This window comes from Vidua chalybeata, chromosome 11, assembly GCF_026979565.1.
Source record: "Vidua chalybeata isolate OUT-0048 chromosome 11, bVidCha1 merged haplotype, whole genome shotgun sequence".
Taxonomy (NCBI): Eukaryota; Metazoa; Chordata; class Aves; order Passeriformes; family Viduidae; genus Vidua; species Vidua chalybeata.
The window spans coordinates 19,498,635-19,518,408 of record NC_071540.1 but is presented as its reverse complement, the minus strand read 5'-3'; the positions used below and the strand labels follow the sequence as shown (position 1 = coordinate 19,518,408).

The 19,774-nt window shown below is 51.4% G+C and overlaps 1 protein-coding gene and 1 long non-coding RNA gene across 3 annotated transcripts in view; one reads left to right on the top strand and one right to left on the bottom strand.

Moving 5' to 3' along the window:
* Positions 1-6,502, top strand: part of SLC7A5 (solute carrier family 7 member 5) — a 32,852-nt gene extending 26,350 nt beyond the window's left edge. Inside the window, exons 10-11 of one of the 2 annotated variants that reach the window (XR_008432909.1) lie at positions 372-2,357; positions 2,411-6,502. Coding sequence is in view for 1 of the 2 variants with exons in the window: in XM_053953279.1 (XP_053809254.1) it covers positions 372-427 (56 nt within the window). In the remaining variant the exon portion in view is untranslated. Of the gene's footprint in view, positions 1-371 lie in introns of both variants that reach the window. The other variant, XM_053953279.1, reaches the window with a different exon arrangement.
* Positions 6,503-6,576: 74 nt separating this feature from the next.
* Positions 6,577-15,860, bottom strand: LOC128793857 (uncharacterized). The gene is made up of 5 exons (XR_008432910.1): positions 14,701-15,860; positions 14,430-14,603; positions 13,844-14,006; positions 13,562-13,714; positions 6,577-8,051 (listed from the first exon to the last, which is right to left on the bottom strand). It is a non-coding gene; the product is annotated as an uncharacterized LOC128793857 (long non-coding RNA).
* Between the last annotated feature and the right edge of the window lie 3,914 nt (positions 15,861-19,774).

Here is a 19,774-nt window from a genome sequence, read left to right as displayed (position 1 = left end):
TGTCCTTCAGAAGAGGCTGGGGGCTCACAGGGCTTTCAGAATTGGAAGTAAAAGCTTCACCTTGGATTTTCCATGCTGATTCCTGACTCAATTTTGGCTGCTCACATTCAGAGCATCCACAATTAGTATGAGCAGGCAAGGAGAAGCTGTGGCCAGGAGGCCTGGAGCAGTGCAGGGTCCTTGCTGCAGGAGCAGAGCTCCTGGTGTGAGGTTTGAATTCTGGGATGGAGCAGGGAGCATCTGTGGAATATTTTTCAAGCCTCCACTTGTACTCAGACTCAGGGTGGGGAGGCAGAGGGCTCAGCCCTTCCCTCATGGACCCAGGTCTCTGCTGGAGGTGATCCCTGACCTTTCCTTTGCTTTCTCTGCAGTCTCCACCACCGTGCTGTGCCAGAAGCTGATGGAAGTGGTTCCTCAGGAATCCTAGGCAGGAAAAGCAGGGACTCTGAGCTCGAGGAAACGCACAACGTTATTCTGAGATGACACAAGGATCCGACCCCTCACTCCCCAGTCCCAGGCACTGGAGCTGCCTCCTGCTGCCACCACTGCCCCAAGGCTCTGCTCACCTCCTGCAGCCCCTCCAGCCCCTCCCAGCCCTGCAGAGCAGCCAGAAGAAGTCCTTGGTACGAGCCAGGAGGAGGAATTCCAAAGGGCAGTTCCAGAGGGGTGCTGCCTGTGCTCCCTGTGTGTGTGTGAGGGCTGTGCTTGGTTCTGGGGGCTCCTTTGCTTTGGCTCTGGGATCTGCTGGAGCCTGTTTGAGTGTTCAGAGTGCCTGGTGGGGGCTGGGGCTGCCACAGAGCCCTGGGGGGGTCCTGAGCTGCCTTACCTGGCCCAGGTGGGGGGTGGGAAGCAGAGGATGGCTGATGTTGTCTCACTCCCCCAAACTCACACCCCCATGTGCTGCTGGACACTGGACGTGGGGGGGCCTCATCTGAGTGTCGCTGTGCCCCTCACTTGGGGCCCTGCCACCCTTTGGATTTGGATCTCCACTCTCAGATCCAAGCCAGCACCCTGCTGCTGAGCCAGTCCTCCAGGATGCTCTTCCCCACAGTGCCCATCCCTGGGAATGAGCACTGAGGGGGGAGGTCCTGCTGAGAAACCCAGGAGCTGCAGTCAGCAGAAGGCCAAGTCCTTGGCTTGCTCATTCCATGCTTTTCTGTGCCAGGCTTTCATCCAGCATGGGATGAGCAGCTCTGTGCTCTCTCTCCTCATGGCCCCGCTCAGGGAGCCATGTTTACCCCTAAAGCTGAGAGAAATAAAGGGTGGGGATTGCCCTGGCACATTCCCTGGGCAGTCTCTCCGTGCTCTGTCTGGCACTGTTCCCTTTGTCCTGCTGTGTTTCCTCTGGAATGTGCCACGGAGATGGGACCAACTGGCTCTGGGCTGTGGAGAAGGGCAGATGTCCTGGCTGGCTGGAGCCACCTCGGGCTGCTGGAGATCATGGAATGGTTTGGGTGGGAAGGGACCTTACAGCCCATCCAGTGCCACCCTTGCCATGGCAGGGACACCTTCCACCATCCCAGGCTGCTCCAAGCCCTGTCCAGCCTGGCCCTGGGCACTGCCAGGGATCCAGGGGCAGCCACAGCTGCTCTGTGCCAGGGCCTCCCCACCTGTGAGTAATGAAAGTGAGTTCTGCTCCAAGGAGCAGAGCCTGGGCCTGATCCTCCTCCATGCATCAGGTCTGGCTTGGTGAGATCCCAGCACCACCCTCCCGTTCCAGGAGTGATCCCTGAGCACCATCCACGATCTGCATGTGAAATCCTGGTTTGCTGTCGTGGGTGGTGCCATCCCATGCCTGAGCAGCCCCAGAATTCCTGTAGTTCCCAAGTAGGTCAGCACTGTCCCCTTAGGGACACGCTGCTTTCTTTGGTCCAAGTGTCACCTTTTGGAAAGCTGCAGTTCCTGAACCATTTGCTCATTGTGCCTCTGTGCTCCGACATCACCTGCAATTCTGATCTTTTCCCCACTGGAGCTGCTTTGCTGTCTCTGTTGCAGATCTTTGTGCTCGTGCTTTGTGCAGGTGGCTTGGTGAACTATTTCCCATTTTTTGTAAACTTGGCCGTTGGGAAGCCGGGCTGCTCCAGGAGCTGTCGCTTCCCGCTGGATTTCCTTGTAGCAGAGTTCTTTGGGGTGAAGGGGCGTGAGGGACACCGTGGTTCTCACTCAGGCTTTGTCCTGGGAAGTTCTGCAGCTTGTGCTGGGGCAGGGGCAGCTCCTGCCCAGCTGTGTGGCCGTGTCCAGGTGCAGCTCCACACTCCCACTTTGCCAGCCCCATGTCCTGCTCCGAGGCAGGAGCAGGGGAGACAATCAGCTCTTTATTCCATGGCAGCTGGGGTGGAGATTCCTAAATCAGCTCAGTGACAGTGTGGAGATTCCCAGTGACAGTGTGGAGATTCCCAATCCAGCTCAGCTGACAGTGTGGAGATTCCCAGTGACAGTGTGGAGATTCCCAAATCAGCTCAGTGACAGTGTGGACATTCCCAATCCAGCTCAGGTGACAGTGTGGAGATTCCCAATCCAGCTCTCTGGGAGCTGAGTTAATCCAGGAGGATTTGCACCTGCTTTGGGAATATCCAGAGGGCAGACCCCAAGGTTTTTGGCCAGTGCAATGAGTTGGAGCATCTCAGATCCAATGTCCATGGAGAGGCTTTGGCATAAATAAGGTCATGAGTCACAAAACCTGAATTTGAGTTTTGGCTTCTTCCAGCTGAAGGCTGAGATGGTTTTGAGCAGTGATGGGAAGTCAGAGCTCCTGCTAGACCTGCTCCATGGAGAGGGGACCTCAGTCTGTCACCTGCCACTCAAGCTGCAGGTTTTTTTGGCTGTGAGGTCTCAGGGCAGCTCCTGCAGGGTCTGGGTTCAACGTGGGGGCTCTCAGTGCCAAAAGCCACCAGCAGAATTCCTTGGGATGCAAAGCAAAGGCATTGAGGCATTGGAATCTCAGGCACCTCAACCCAAAGTCAGCTGGCACCGAGGGCCCTCCACAGAGAGCTCAGGAGTGGGGCCAGACCTCCCAAAGGTTGGCTTGGACACATTGTCCATCACGGTGTGCTCCTGGTGACCCTTTCACACTGTTTAAAGAGAAGCTGTCACACTAAAAAATATTTTTTAAGCAATCAATGGATTTTAATTAAATCCTTAACTGGCTTGCTTTGCTTTTTGTGGATTTCCATGATTTCTCACTTGCTGCTGAAGATTTTTTCTTGTACTAACCTGAGGCTCTGGCACTGATCCCACCTTCGTGGGCATCTCATCAGCATCTCCTTGGCAATAGAGGTTTAGGAAGAAACTGAACCAGGTACCAGCACAGAGCCACAAAAAGGCTGAATTTGGTCAGCCACAGCTCACGTCTCAAAGCTGATCTGCCAAAAAGCTGATTTTTTTAACCCTGGAGTCATTGATCCCCCATAGCTGCCCTCCACCAGAACGTGGTGATGCAGCTGGAAGAGCTTGGGTTGGTTTTGCCTGGAGGTTTGGGAGATAATGAGGGAAGGGGTAAAACTGAATTTCATTTTAGACAGGAAAGACAAAAAGTAGTTTCTGCAATTGTGGAAACGGCTGCCACAGCTTCTGCTGTCCAGCGTGGCAGCTTTTCCCTTGGATCAGCAACATCTGCCCCCAGCTTGTGCTGTTCTGATGGATTTGGGTATGGAAAAGGGAGGATTCACCCCTGGGAAAGGCCTTGCTGCTTGTTTTCCTCAAACACAAAGTGAGATGTGTCAGGGAGGGCAGGGGGAGCAACAGAGAGTTCCCAGAGTTTCCCATCCTTCCCAGCACTGGAGATGGGATTTTTTCCTGTTGTTTTTCTGTTGTGCTCTTTGGAGCCTGTGGTCAGGCAGGGAGGGAGATGGACCCTCCCCACAAGGACCCTGAAACCACAGTGACCTCAGGAGGTTCCACAGGGATCTGTTCCATTGACAGCTCCCTGCAAGTCCAGCTGGAGCTGTTCTGTCCATGGAATTCAGGTTGGGAAAGACCTTGAAGGTGACGGAGCCCAACAGCGGCGCCGTGGCTGTGCCGTGATCCCGTGCTCCTTGAACTGACCCCAGCTTCCAATTCTTGCTCCTCTCTGGCTGTTTTTGAGTTCAGGCTCCCAGGCTGGCAGTTGTTTGGGGTGTTCACAGCATTGCATCCTGCAGGGATTGCTAAACAGCAGGAGCTGCTGGCCAGGCACTTCCCTACCCGTTGGGTTCCTCTTTTCTAAATGAACCCTTCCTCCAGCTGGGAGGGGAACCAGCCCTGCTCAGCCCTGCAAAATCCAGGGGTAATTTATGTCATCCTGGTGGATTTTTAATGATTTTTTTTAAACTTCCTGCAGAATTTGCAGTGTTTTCCATCTCAGATTCCATGTTCTGGTAAACAGGCTTTTGTTTGGAGTGGCCCCCTTGGTGGCCACAGAGTTCAAAGGGACTCTGGCACAGTTGAACAAACTTTAAAGGCCCTTCAGCTGGATTGAAACTCCTGGGAAGTGGCTTTGTTCTTGTCCAAGTCCTCTCCCAGTGGGTGGCTCGGGCAAGGGAATAAATCGGGCTCCTCCAGGGGCTGCTCCGTGGTGGGTCTGGGCAGTGGGGCTGTTCCCTGGAGCTGTGATTCCCAACCCTGCAGAGATACTCCCAGTGGCAGAATCCTGGTCTGGCTGCAGGGAATCCCAGGGAATGTTTCACTCTGGGAAGGTACCTGTGCCTTCAGCCGAGGCCACGGCGCTCTCGGGCTTTACTAGAAAATCAGATTACAAAACAAATCCATCAAGAAACTGCCAAACGTTGTCCTTACACAACGCCCCCGCTGCCTGGGGCTGTTCCCTTGGGATGCCAGCTCTTCCTCCATCCACTCTGCAACCTCATGACAAGAAATTGGGAAAGGGCTGGAACAAAGCAGCTCCTGGAGCTTGGCAAAGGGCAGCCCCAGGGCAGGGTGGCTCTGGGCTGGTGCCGAGCTCTGGCTGTGATTGAATCCCAGCCTTGTACCAGCCCTGGGAGCATCCCGAGCTCTGGCATGAGCCAGAGCCAGCCACGCCTGGCTGCCAAGCAGGGAGATCCTGCAGGGGTGGGAATCTGCTCCTCCATCCATCCCTGCTGGGGTGGGAATCTACTCCTTTATCTCTGCAGGGATGGGAATCTGCTCTTCCATCCCTGCAGGGATGGGAATCTCCTATTTCATCCATTCCTGCAGGGGTGGGAATCTGCTCCTTCATCCCTGCAGGGGTGGGAATCTGCTCCTTCATCCCTGCAGGGGTGGAAATCTGCTCCTTCATCCCTGCAGGGGTGGAAATCTGCTCCTTCATCCCTGCAGGGGTGGAAATCTGCTCCTTCATCCCTGCAGGGGTGGGAATCTGCTCTGTTATCTCTGCAGGGGTGGGAATCTGCTCCTTTATCTCTGCAAGGATGGGAATCTGCTCCCTCATCCCTGCCAGGACATCCTGGAGAACTCAGTGCTGAGGGAATCTCCAGGGGCTCCTCATTCCAGGTGACTCCTTGAGGAGTTACACCCATGGTTGTGCTGGCTTTGCCTGGGCTCAAGTTCTTCCCAGTTGGAACTGGAATTGGGTTGGGAATGTGTGGGGGATGCTGCTGGTGCAACCAAGAGCTCCCAGTTTGGTGATGCAGTGGTAGGAAACGTGGCTTGGGGTCGGTGATCCCAAGGATCCCAAATCCAGAGAATTATTCCTTGCCTGAAAAAGGGGCGTTGCTTCCTCCAGCTGTGGAAGTGTTAATGAGTAAAAATAAAAAGTATTTTTTTAAACACTGAATTAATTTCTAAACTGCCTAAAAGAGACTTTATAGCTACACCTGAGTTCTTCCCCAGGGCTGACGTTCAGCCCAGCACAGGAGCTCTCCCTCATCCCGGGTGAGGCTGTGCTGGGATCCACGGCAGGCACAGGGAAAACTCCTGATTTGTTCAGAGGACAGGGGAGGTCCATGTCCCACCAAAATCCTTGGAGCAGGAGGATCTTGAGTGGTTCCCAGACCTCGCTCCCACCCTCAGAACAAAGTGAGGGTGACCTTCACTCCTGGTGGAGAATCTCACTTGTCAGAGACACTTTGTTTTGTATTTTTGTTGGTTTTTTTTTTTTTTTAACACAGAAAAAATAAGGCTCTTAACACACACAAGGAAACCTGAACCTGATTTACGATTTTGTTATATTTGGTTGCTTTAAAAAACCTGTTTTACTAATTTAAATATTGCTGTAGATGACACTATATTTATTTGAAAGGGGTAAATGTCTTTTAGTCTTAATTCTTCTCCAATAAGCGCTGTGTATTCCCAATGTTTGTGTTCCTGGCAGCACAGCAATCCCCTGACTGAGGGCTGGGCAGCCAGCAGCTCCTGAATCCAATGGCCTTGGACAACAAGATGTCTCTTGCAATGTAATTTTTTTTTTTTTGGTAGTATTTCTTGATTCTTTTATGTCTGTGGTTTAACAAATCTGTTCAATGTTTGGGTTGTTCTATGTTTTGGGTTGTTTTGTTTTGTTTTTTTAACAAAGAAAGCTGAATTACAACACTCTGGTTGCTGGTCTTTGCCTCGAAAAGTTTTCTTTTTCCATGATTATCCCACACCATCAGCACCTGGGTTTTCAAATATTCCTCTTGCAGCTGGATTTAGGAGCAATGAGAGCATCCATGCCTCCATCTCCATCCTCCTTTTTAAAATTCTAGTTCATTTTCCTGAGGTTAAAACTAGGGGAATGGGGAGGTGGGAGAGCTTTGGGCACGAGGAGGGAGCACAGGAGGAATATCCCAATTCCCAGGGTGTGTCCATAGTTCTGTGCAGCAAAAGGAATGTCCAGCAGTGGGAAGGGACCAAGTTTTTATGGGAGAAGTGCTGCACTTCCTCTTCCCTGTCCATTCCAGCCTGGAGAAAAGGAGTTTCAGTGGGAAAGGAGCAGGGCAGGGATGCTCAGGCTCCCAGGGCTTGTGGAGGATTTGATTTTGGGTTGCAGATGACACAACTCCAAGGTTTTCATTCCTAAAGGAGAGGGTGGAGCTGGGGCTGTTCCCTTGGGACACAAACACATCCCAGAGGAAGAAACGGGCAGGAAAAGCTGTGGAGAAATCCCAGTAAAGTGAGACTTGAGTGGTGCCACATGGGCTGAGCAAATGTCACACAGATCCCACAGCCAGTTCAGGTGTGACAAGGAGGGACTCACTGAGCTTCCCATGGGGTTTGGAAAAGGGAATTTTGGGTTGGGGAAGAGGGAGCACTGATAGAAGTAGTTGCTAACAGAGGGAGGTCTGCAGAGCTCGCCCAGGGATCATCTCCTGCTTCAGGCCACTGGAGCACACAGGGCCTGCAAAAGGACATGGACAGGCTGGCAAAGCCTGCAGAACAAGGGAATACAAAGCCAGGGAGTGAAATCCCACTGGATCTGGGCAATCCCCATGGATCTGTGGGATGCTGCTCCAGCCCCACCAGTGACCCCTCCAGGGCTGGGCTCAGGGTGGGAGCAGGACAGGACCTGGACACCCAACAAAGGCAGGAAGTGTCTGCACACCCTGGGGCTGGGATGTGCTCAGAGCACTTTGCTTTGTGCACCCAAGTTCCCACAGCACAGATAAAAGGGTTTTTTACCTGGGGGGCACTCTGGGGGCACCCCAGGGCAAACCTGGGGTGGGATCACAGCTCCTGCTCCACGCATTCCCTACAGGTCACCATTGCTGGTCACCAGACTGGGCCCTTTGGCTCTTGGCTCCTCCCTGCTGACCTTTCCCTGGCGCCACTGTGCCCTCACAGAACCATGGAATGCTTTGGGAAGGAAATGACCTTAAAGCTCCTCTTGTTCCCACTATCCCAGGTTGCTCCAAGCCCCTTGAGCACTCCCAGGGATGGAGCAGCCACAGCTGGAAACTCCTGGACGTGGATTCATCAGTGGTGCCACCGTGGCAGAGGAAGGCTCCTGGAGGGCTTTTCCTGGGAAGGACTCCTGGAATGGGAGCCACATGTGGCCCCAGCTCTGTCCAGTCACGTCCCCAGCTCTGCTCTTGTGGCTGCTGGGCTTTGTCCCGGGGGCTGGAGGTGATGGGAGAGGGCAGGCGTGGGAACACATCCCTCTGGAAAACACACAGGGAGCAAGGCTGACATTTTCCCAGCCTCAGACCAAACCCAGGATATTTTTCTCCCCAAACCCAGGAGCTCCTGTGTGGGAGGGCTGTGGAGAACACAGGGAATGCCACCAAGGAAGGGTGAGCCCTTGGAGCAGCAGGTGGGAATGTCCCAGGACTGGAGGGAATTGCAAAACCCATAAAACTGTTGTTCCTTTGAAGATTTGTGTGGAAGATGAAAGGCCCTAAATCTGTTTGGGTTGGGAAGAAGCCACTGAAGGGTGGGGTGTGACACAGGCCGGGAGCAGCTTCAAGGGTGCACAGATAAATCAAAACAAGGAGCTGACAGGGAATTGTGGCTGGAACTAATAAAGGGATCCTCGGAGGGAAATAAATTCATCCAGTGAAAACGAGCTCCAGGTATCAGGGAACTTGGAGACAAGGAGAATTGATGTTGACAAACTTCCTTGCAGCAAAATAACACCCAGCAAGAAAATTGTTCCTTTAATATGCAGGCAATGGAACTGCCTGAAGGGGTTTTTTTACCATTTTTAAAAGGAGTTGCTGATTTTAACCTGCAGAGCCATGAAATAAAGATGTCTCTCCAGCTGATTTTACTGGAGTTTTATTTAATTAATTTATTTTTTTATGTGTCAGAGCTCAGCAGACAGGATTTTTGGAAAAATGGGTGTTAAAGGTCTTTAAAAAAGGATGTATTCAACTCCCTGATTCCAGACCTTGAAATGTAACAGGGATTTTCTAGAGATCCCTGTAAGGTTTTTTCCCCCCTGCATAATTCCTGGAGATGCAAATTTCCTGCCTGTCTTAAACTGCAATTCTCCCAGTTGGGAATGGATGGCACGGGAAGCAGCGGGGTGGGCAGGAGGGACCTAGAAATCCACGGAAACCACCCTTGTTCCTGGCTGTGCCTCAGTTTCCCCCGCTGAGAAAGGTCTTGCTCATCTTCCCAGAACAGAATGAAAGCTCTGTCTCAATCAGTTGGGACAATAAATGCTGGAAATTCCCCTGCTCTTCATCCAAGCTGCACAACGGGAAAGATGAATCCACATTTGGATCCCTCCATCAAATTAGTGACCAGGGAAGCAAGAAATGGCAATTCCTGTTGCCTGAGCCTCTTTCCTGATTTAATTAATGTGTCCTTCAGCTGCTGTCCTGGGGTGGCCCTGCCCCAAAAACCAGACTGCAGTCAGGGTTTGCTGGGAAAATGTCCCTCCTGCCTTAGGCCAGTGCAATCTGTGCCTTGGAGAGGCTGGTCCTGGATTTGGGGGGGCTGAACCCAATTATCCACGTGAGCACCCGGAGCTGTGGCAGCCAGCAAGGAGCTGGGATGGAGCTGGGGAGGCAGCAGGAGTGAGGGACAGGGCCCAAGAGATGGGGACAGATGTTCACATTGTGGAGGGAAAATAACTCTTTTTTTTTTTTTTTTTTTTAAATTAGGAGCTCTTTCCAACAGCTCCTTTTGGACGTGATTCCCTGCCTCCCTCTGCAGCCAGGGCAGGAGCCCTGCAATGTCCAGCCCCAGGATCCCACCCTGCTCTCCCAGTTTTTCTGCATGAGTTGGCATCACTGTGTCCCTGAGGGTGACAGGGACACACACAGGTCACAGAGCCACCTCGAGGGGTGAGGGTGCCTTTGGCCACGGCTGCCTGCCCTCAGAAGCATGGAATGGTTGGGTTGGAGGTTAAAGCTCACCCAACTCCACGGGCAGCTCCCACTCCATGTGTCTGCATCGTGCCAGCACCACCAGGGACTTCTCCAGGGACTGCCACAGCATCAGGTGACAAATCCTGCAGCCTCCAGAGCAGCCCAGAATTATCCCAAAAATGGGTGATAGGAACGAAAGGCACAGAGCCCTGAGCCTAAGCAAACCCTCAGGATGTTGCAATATTCCAGAAGTGGGGTGTGCTCCACTTCAGAGCCGTTTCCTGGCTGGTTTGGTCAACATCTCCAGAGCCTGGCTCTGCATCTCAGTGAGGTCATTTCTGCTCTGACTTGCCCAGGAAAGCAGGGGCTGCCCCTCTGCACTTGTGTAACCAGCAGGAGCTGCAGGGCTCGTCCCTTGGGCTGCACAGAAATCAGGTCTGGGCACCTCAGGAATTCGGGAGCTTTGTGCTGCAATGAGCTGCTGCACGTTGGATCTGGGAGCAAAAAGCCATCAGCTCAGCTAAAAGACAAGTCAAATATCTGGAGGGACCGTGGTGCCTGTGCCAGGAGCAGGGTGGGGGTGAAGCTCCTGCTCAGTCACTGGGATTTCAGCCCTGCCAGGCTCTGTGTGGTGGAGAATATTCCAAACACTCCTGGAGCCTGGGAGGACCTGAAGGAGATTCCTACTGGCCCTGGCTTCCAGCAGCCAAAAGGCACCAGGGCAAAAATTACTATTGCTGGTCACAATGTTTTCTTGAGAAGGAACATTTTGGGATGGAAAAATCATTTTCCCCCTTTTAATGTTTGTTTTCTTCATGTACCTCTAATATTTTCTAGAAGAACCAGAATTCTGGTGTTACCTAGTGACTCTAAAACCAGCAGCCCATGGAATCTTTCTGGGAAGCTGAAGGTTTTGGGGCTATCCCAGCTTTTCCTGCACGTTTGGAGGCAGCTGGGTCTTTGAATGATATTCCTGGTGAACTGCAGGAATTGCAGGGCTGGGAATGCTGGGCTGAGCTCCCTGCTGGTGGCTGCAGTCTCCTGTCTGTCTGTCTGTCTGTCTGTCCACAGCCTTGCTCCTGCAAAATGGGATTTATCCCTGTGCCAGCACCGGGTTTGCATTAGGGGGGGAAAAAAAATCATAATCCACACTGACAAAGTTGCCTGAAAGAGGCTTTGCAAAGAGGCACTGGCTCCCCACGATGTAAAGAGTTTAAGCTCTCACATGATGGCTCAGGCTGGGCAATTACTGCAGGAATCAGCTCTGGACAGCCCATTCCCAGGGGAGAGCAGGATCCTGGGGAAGCAGCTGCATGGAAAGGTCTGGGCTGTTAATTGGGGAGTCCTTCCACAGGTAGAGGAAATCAGGTGTTCAAAATAAAAATCCCAGCTCACAGAAGAAAGTCATTTAGAGCCACATTAATCCCAGTGTATGCCAGGCTCTGAATAATCAAAAATGACTCTTGCTGGTCACAATTTTTTCTTGAGGAGGAATATTTGGGGATGGAAAATCCTTTTGTCCCTTGTTTATGTTTGCTTTCTTCAGGTACCTCTAATATTTTCTAGAAAAAACAGAAGCCTGGTATTACCTAGTTAGAAATCCTGCAAGCCTCAAACCATTCTCTCTTTATCTTCCACGTTTAATTAAAATTAATAGAAATTGAAGCAAAATTAGCCTTTTTCCTAGCACCCCATGGAATTTCTGAGCAGGTGCTATCACTGCTGAGCAAAGGTTAAACAGGTTTTTGTCTGTCTTATTCAGGAGACCAAATCTTAGAGAGGCTCCTGTACCCAAGGCAAACAAGATAAACCCACAAATCCTGCAAAATATTCTCTCTGGAATTTGCTTCTTGCTGTGTGGGCCAAATACCATCTGGATTTCTCTCCTGCCTTCCACACAGAAAAATTAGCCTGAAAAGCACTTTGACACCCTCCTCATTCTGGCCACGGGCTTGCAGCATCCTCAGGGACTGATGCAAGACCCTGCCAAGGGCTGTTGCATCAGAAAAAACAGCAGGAAACAGTTGGCTCTGCTCTGTTTTCCCCCCAAAATTGCAGATTATTCTTTTTTTTTTTTTTTTTTTTTTTTTTTGAGGAAAGGGACTTCCAGCCACAAGGCTGCTGAGTGCAGAGCTGTCTCAGGAACGGGAAGTTGTGCTGCACAAGAAGATTCCCTCAGGAACAGAATTTATGGCAGCTCTTGGATTTTCCCTGCTGCTTGTTGTGGCCTGCTCTCCACTGGGAAAAAGGCTCCAGCCTGGAGCCTTTGGATGCTGCAGCTCTGTTGATTCATGCAGGGGATTAGGCAGGGAAGGAGGCTTTCATTTGATTTTCCTTGGCTTTATTAAATGAATTCCAGCTTTTCTGTGGAGCTGCACACGCTGCTTTGTGTGCCACAGCCTCGCAGGCGCCAGGCCTGATCCTGCAAGGATCACTGAGGGCTGATCTGCTCCAGCCTCATTCCCCAAATCCTGTTGGGATGGGGATCCATCCCCCTGATGGATATGGGGGAGACTCTGAGAACACAGCCAAGGACAAAATGGATCTCAGGGGGGGCTGGCTCCAGCCAGGTGTGACAGAAACAGGGCCTGGGAAGAGATGTGGAATTGGAGACAGAGAGGAAAACTGGCCTGGAACGAAAAAGGGATTTGATCCTACAAACAGGAAAAGGAAGCTCAGGAGGAAACTCCCTGCTGGGTGCGTGGTTTGGCGGTGGGCAGGAGGAAGAAATCCCTGTACACAGAATCCCAAAGGGTGATGGGAAGCAGGGGGCTACAACCTTCGGAGAGCAGCACATTGGGAAGTGGAAGGCTCTGGATACAGCTGCTCTTAAGGCCAGCCCAGACTGCCTGCAGCACCTGGGTGAAGTTGCCATGATTTCACCTGGGGCTGAAGGGATTTGTGAGGGTGCAGGCAGAGCTTTGGCTGTGCCTGACTCACTGCCTCTCCCCAATAAAGATCCAACGGCCTGTTCAAACCCCGCTGCCCTCCGGCTGCAGGGCATAAAGGTGAGGGATTTGGGAGGAATGAGCCCAGCACCAGCCCGTGCCTGCCTCCAGCTGAGCCCTTCTCCAGGCAAGCCTGTGCCTGGGCAGAGCTGCAGCCTCTCCTCACAGCTGCTCTGCACTTCAGAGCATCACTGGTTCGTGTGTTTGTGTGATATTCACCAATTCCCACTGATGAAACCTTCCTGGAGATTCTCCAGTGGATGTCCCATGGCAGCAGTGCCATATGGAAGGACTCACTGCCCTGTGGGGGCTGCGCAGCTTCTTGATGTCCTGGTGTCCTGAAATATCCAACCTTTTTCATGGACTGACATCCCCCAGTGGCATAAGTGAGGAGGAGGTGCCTGTCCATGAAAGCACCATGAAAAAGGGCAGTGGGCAGCTGGTGTGCACAAACACATTCCCTGTGTCCTGTTCTTCCAGGGGCCTGTCCTGGACTCTCAGGGAAATTGTAGGGAAAAGCAGTTGTATAAAATCCAGGGGTTGCACTTCAGTGATCCTTTTGGATTCTCTCCAACTCGGGATATTCTGGGACTCTTCCATGGGGGTATAAACCACTACTCATGCTGGCTGCTCTGGGGACAGCCTGGCAGAGAGGAATAACCCCTCAGGGACACCCTGCAGCCCACCAGCCCCAGGGACTCGGCCACCATCCCAATCCCAATCCCAATCCCAATCCCAATCCCAATCTCCCCAAAATGTGCCAATTTACCCTGTGGGAAGAGTGAAGCTGTGCTGGGTGCCAGGAACCGCCATAGAAACTCCGTTTGCACTCCAAGCAATGCCAGGCAGAGCTGCCCAGCAGGGAGCTGAGTAAATATTAGTTTTCCAATGGGATCTAATTCTCACCTGCCTCATCAGTGGGATGGATGGAGTGTGGTGGTTGTTGTTCACACGTGGTCATCATGAAACTTGTGCTTTCCGTGCAGGCAGCACAGAAAACCCCAGCTGTGACGTGTCCCTGACACCTGGGGCTGGCCTTCCTGTGTGACTCTGTCTTTTCTAGCAAGAGAAATGACAGGAAACCAAAGTGGTTATTTTCAGAGAGAACAGGATGGAAACACTTAACCAAAGCTGCAGGTTAAAATTAGACCTTTTCTTCAGAAACTGAGTCAGTGATAGAGAGATCACCTGTTACATCATGTCTGTAAAATCACCCTGAGGTGTGTTCAGGAGTGGATGTGATGCCATATTTTAAAATCTAAATTGCTGCAGTTCAAATCCATCCGGGCAGTCATGCAGGAGCAGTGTTGGGAGGAGGTGGGGGGCTCTGCAGATGACACTCCATGTTCTGCTGGAAGGAAAAGCAAAGTTTTGTTTACATTTCACGGTCCCTAAATTGCCACCCATCCCTAGAGGTTCTGCTGAGATTTTGGGGGTTCACAGGGAAGAGTGAGAAAAGGAAATTCTACATAATTGTAACCACGGGGAAGAGCTTTCCTACGTCTCCTGCACTGACCCCACCACAGCAGCTCCTCCTCCTGCAGGTTACTGCTTTAGGAGAACATTCCTGCTCAAGAGAATGGTTAACACACCCACTTGTACCTTTTTAAGCTGCTGAGAATGAACAAATATTTTCTTTCCTTTTGCAAAACCACAAGGAATCTTGCCAGGGTCATCGTTTCCAGAGGGTAAATGCTGAGCAAGATAAGAGCTGTAAGGAGTTTTCTCTACTGAGGGGCTCAGGGAGACCAGACTGAACTGGAGCAGAACTCACCAAATCCTCCCCAGCCTTGCTCTGACTGGTAAAGCTTCGTCAAGTGCCTTGACAGCAGCAGGTAGGGCAGAAATCCATCTGATCCCAAAGGCTGTCACAGCACCACCAGGAAAAGCAATGCCAATCAGTTGTGGAAAAAACCTACTCACCCATCAGGCCAGGGTCAGTGGGTTTCTGTGGAGATAAACCAGAATGAATGTCATCAATGGCACTGTTGTCAGGGCTGAGGGAGGTAAAAATCAAACACTGAGGGTCAGGCCCTGTCCTTTACCTTTTCAGCTGTGGAAGCTCGGCATGGCAGGACAGGGAGAAATGATCCACTCTTTCCACAGAACAGCTTCATCCCCCCCAGCCCTCTTTGACAGGGCTTAGACACAGCTCTGAAAATTCCACAATCAGTCTCTTCTCATGTCTCACTGTGCTGGAACTCAGGGATTTTTCTGTCATGTTTAGATTAAACCTTTTTCTGATACTACATAAGGAATCCTCTTCATCCTCCCTGCCAGGAAATTGCTCCACCTGAACACAGGTGAGCCACTGAGCCCAGGTTCCTAAGGCTCCCTCAGCAAGTGACAGAGGAAAATTGGTGTTGGAGAACACCTGATGAGGGCATTTTTTACTGGATTGCCACAAAAGCCAGCAGGACACTAAACCCTGCCCTGCCCCTGGCTGTGTCTCACTGCTGATTTCATCTGCCCCCAGCATTTCCTTCCCCATGTAAGGGAAACATCTCTAAGATGTTCTCAGCCCTGTGAGGAATGGTTTGTGCTGGGAACTGAGTGTTGGCTGTAAGATAACTGGATGTCCATACAGCATTTAAGGTTATCTTTAAGTGAATTTTTATCTGCTTTCTGAGGGCAAAAATGCTGAGGATTGTGGCCAGTCCTCTGCAGCACCCACTGCAGGCTCTGCTCTGGAGATGGTGTATCCCAAAAAACAGCCCTGGGCTCTCTGGAGATGGTGGATCCCAAAAAAACAGCCCTGGGCTCTCTGGAGATGGTGGATCCCAAAAAAAACAGCCCTGGGCTCTCTGGAGATGGTGGATCCCAAAAAACAGCCCTGGGCTCTCTGGAGATGGTGGATCCCAAAAAACAGCCCTGGGCTCTCTGGAGATGGTGGATCCCAAAAAACAGCCCTGGGCTGTGCAGGCACCTCATGGCAGAGGAGGTGTGTCCTCGAATGTGCTTGGACATGTTTTCTGCAAAACAATGGGATTAATAGTGGAAATACTTTCTCCACTGCCCAATTCCTGAGGATGTCCTGAAGCTGGAGAAACTGAATTACAAAGGATTTCTCCATCTCAACATGCTTTGCTCACTGGAGAACGCTTCCCTGCCGGCCTCCTGGAGCTGGGACATCCCCATCTCTGAATCCAGGGGATATCCACATCCCTGAATCCAGGGGATATCCACATCCCTGAATCCAGGGGATATCCCTGAATCCAGGGGATATCCGCATCCCTAAATCCAGGGGATATCCCTGAATCCAGGGGATATCCCCTAACCCTAACCCTAACCCTAACCCTAACCCTAACCCTAACCCTAACCCCATTCCTGAATCCAGGGGATATCCACATCCCTGAATTCAGGGGATATCCCTGAATCCAGGGGATATCCCCATTCCTGAATCCACGGGATATCCCTGAATCCAGGGGATATCCACATCCCTGAATCCAGGGGATATCCCTGAATCCAGGGGATATCCCTGAATCCAGGGGATATCCCTATTCCTGAATCCAGGGGATATCCCTGAATCCAGGGGATATCCACATCCCTGAATCCAGGGGATATCCCTGAATCCAGGGGATATCCCTATTCCTGAATCCAGGGGATATCCCTGAATCCAGGGGATAGCCACATCCCTGAATCCAGGGGATATCCCTGAATCCAGGGGATATCCACATCCCTGAATCCAGGGGATATCCCTGAATCCAGGGGATATCCGCATCCCTGAATGCCCAGCCCTGCTCGGAGCTGATGCAAGGCTGGGGTGGGTGTTGCAGCAGCAGCAGCAGCAGCAGCGGGGCTGCACTGGCGCTGACACCTCGTGGGGCTCCGCAGCCACTGCAGCCTGACTCCACTCCAGCCCGGGTTGCATCAGACTCCGAATTTGAATACTGGTGAGGAAAAAATGGTCCTTTGCACAAGGGCAGTGGATTTTAAGGTATTATTGGCCGCTTTGTTCTCTGAGCAATATGATCTCACTGGCTCACCCCTGATTTTCTGGGGTTTCCTTTTACTCACTTCATTTATCTCAGGTTCACTCAATTATCACTTTAGAAATCTCAGAGTGGGTTCAGAGATATGGGGTTGAGCCCCAAGTTGTGCCCCTACAAACCCCTCACCCCAGGTGAGCCAGGGACCTGTGTAATGACACTGACACTGAAGTGCTTCTGGGTCAGCCTGGGACATAAATGAGTGGAAAAATATCAAAACTTGTTCATCAGCAAATTGGGAATAGAGCAAAACAAGGCTGGTGACAGGTAAGGAAAAGCAGTTTCAGCTGGTGTCAGCTGGATCCATCCCTGATATTGTGAGTTCTGCTTGCCCAGGAAGATTAAGCATCTCTAAAGAAGCTTAGGTAGCCTAATTAATGGTTCACCAGCCTAATTAAAGAAGATCTGGGACAGACATAAAGACAGTGTAAGATTTCTGCTTTCTCATCACTGCTGTGGTGCAGGCACACGGCAGGAGCAGATTGATGGGGGTCAGTGTCCTGGAAAATGTGACAAGAGCTGGACAGAGCCTTTGGGAGCAGCAGCTGGAGCATTTCAATCAGGAGCAGCTTCGGTTCTGGGCTGGTAAATCCCATCACAGCTCAGTGACACCACCACACACCCGAAACACCCCCACCAAAGCTGCTGTGATGAAAACACGGCACCAAAGCCCTGCTGCAACCCCTGGTGTCTGACACAGGACAAGCAAAGGAGGGCACTGACACATGCAGAGAAATTTGGCTGCTCCACGAGGAAGTTTGGCTGGAGTAGAATGGAAACAGCCATTCCTCCTCCTGTGCTTACTCAGGTGTGAGCACACACGTGTGCTGGGATTGAGTCATCAGAGCCTTTTCCTGAGGGGAAGTTTGGGATTTGGGTGCTTTAGAGGGTGGGGATAAATCAGTGAACAGTGGGAGCAGAACCCTCTCATGTGGCAGCTGCTCCTGGTGAACAGCTGAAATAATCCCACAATCTCCATGCTCTGGCACAGTCCATGCAGCACAGTCAGAGACAGGGCTTTACTCAAATCAGAAATTCTGTATTTCCCCCAATCCATAACCAGTTACAACCAGAGATCAGAGAGGGGGGAGTCTCCAGCTCCTTTGCTCTGACATTCTTATTTATTTGCTCCAATTTTCCTCTCAAAAAGTGCAGAAACCCCAAGGAAATCCTACTGGAATGGCAGAAGTAAGGGCTTTCACAGCTTCACGGGGAATTTTTGGCCTCAAGCCTGGCACTTTGCTGATGGACTTAGATGGAAGTCCCTTGGGATGTGTATCTGGAGAGAGCCACGCTTTGTACTTCCCTCAAGGGAAGCCTCTGCCTTCCTTGGCTTCCTCTGTTCTCCAGATATTAAAGCACCGATTTCCAAACAGAAAATCCAGGAAGCCCATTCAATGGCTGGTAGATTTTATCAGCTCCTGGTTATAAATGAGCCTTGAATGGAGCAGCAACCACCTGCCAGCTCCCAGTCCAGCTCCAGGTTCTCCAGCATAAGCAGGGAATGAGGGGCCTCTGCTGGGCTGTCAGCACAGCCAGGAGGAAAACCAAGAATTCCCAACTTTTTTCAAAGTGAGCCCTGGTTATGGACATACCTTTGTCCCTCAGCTGGATCTGCCTTTGGAGATGACTGACTGGCTGTCCACAAAGTCTGGAGGGCATATTTTGGGTGGATTTCTCCCTATTTTATCTGTGTGGAGGAGGAAAATTGCAGCCTGAGCCTGGAGACCAAAGGTTATTTTGATTCATTTTGTGAAGTTTTCCCGCATGAAGCTGCTTCCAGCAACAGGACAAGAGGAAATGACCTCAGGATTTGAGGGACATTTTTTCATGGAAGGGGCTATCGAGCCCTGGCACAGACTGCCCTGGGCAGTGTTGGAGTCCTTATACCTGGAATTGTGTAAAAACCACGTTGATGTGGCACCTGGGGACATGGATGGTAGTGAATGTGGTGCTGCTTTGATGATCTTAAAGGCCTGCTCCAACCTTAACGATTCCATGATTTTCTGGGTTTTTCACCACACAGCAGTGAAAGAAAATCATTTTTTCCTGGGCACGCTGGTGTGTCCCAGGGCACTTGGAGCCCTGGCTCTGCTGAACTTCTCTGACAGCCCCATGTTCCCTGGCAGTGCTCCCCATTCCCACTGTGGTGCATCCACCAGCATTTGACTCCCCATCCCTGGAGGTGTCCAAGGCCAGGCTGGGCAGGGCTTGGAGCAACCTGGGATAGTGGAAGGTGCCACGGCAGGGAGTGGGATGGGATGGTTTTCAAGATCTCTTCTAACAAAACCATTCCATGATTCTATAAAATGCTCCCCACCAGCACCTCACAGCTTTCCCTGTATGCAGGGCTTATATTTATTCTCCTTTTTCCATACAGACAGAGGCAGAGCTCTCCAACACCAGCAATTCCAACCATTGCAATGCTTTTTTGGTTGATTTAGTTCCTGTGCTGTCAGCATGTCCTCCCGCCTAATCTGTGGCATTAATTCCTTCCTTGCTACTGGCTTCAGAAAGCATTAACAAGGGAAAAATAAATCAAGTGTTAGAGCACAAAGAAGACTTGTGGGAAAAAGCTTTTGAGCCTTTTCTGAGGCTCTCATGCCTGTTATTCTTTACTTTGCTGATACAGCTGGATTTACCATCCTGTTGAATGAGCATATTCCAGACTATAAAAAAATAACAAAGTCGACCCACGTGGGCTTTGTATAGGTCAGAGCTGGAGAGGGGCTGCCAGAGACAACAGCACAGGACGACTTCAGAGCACGAAATGTGCAAACACAGCCAAAGTGCAGCTTATGTTCCTCCAAACAAAGCAGGGACCAAACCTGAGACACAGCAGAGGCAAGCGTGGGACATCTGGGCGTGGGAGCTCTGTGTGTGTGTGTGCCCCAGCTCGGAGCCACAGCTGTCTGCCAGCTGTGTGCAGGTGTTGGTGAGACTCTGGGAATGTGGAGTGGCCTTTCCCATCCTGGCTGATGGGAAGCTTGTGGAAAGAGCTCACCTGAGTGAATGTTGGAGTTTTAAATTGATGTTTTAGGGCAGGTTGGTGCTCTCAGGTCTTCAGTCTCATCTTTACCCTCAACCTTCTGAGGAAGACTCATCCCTGAAGTCACCATTGTGGGCACAG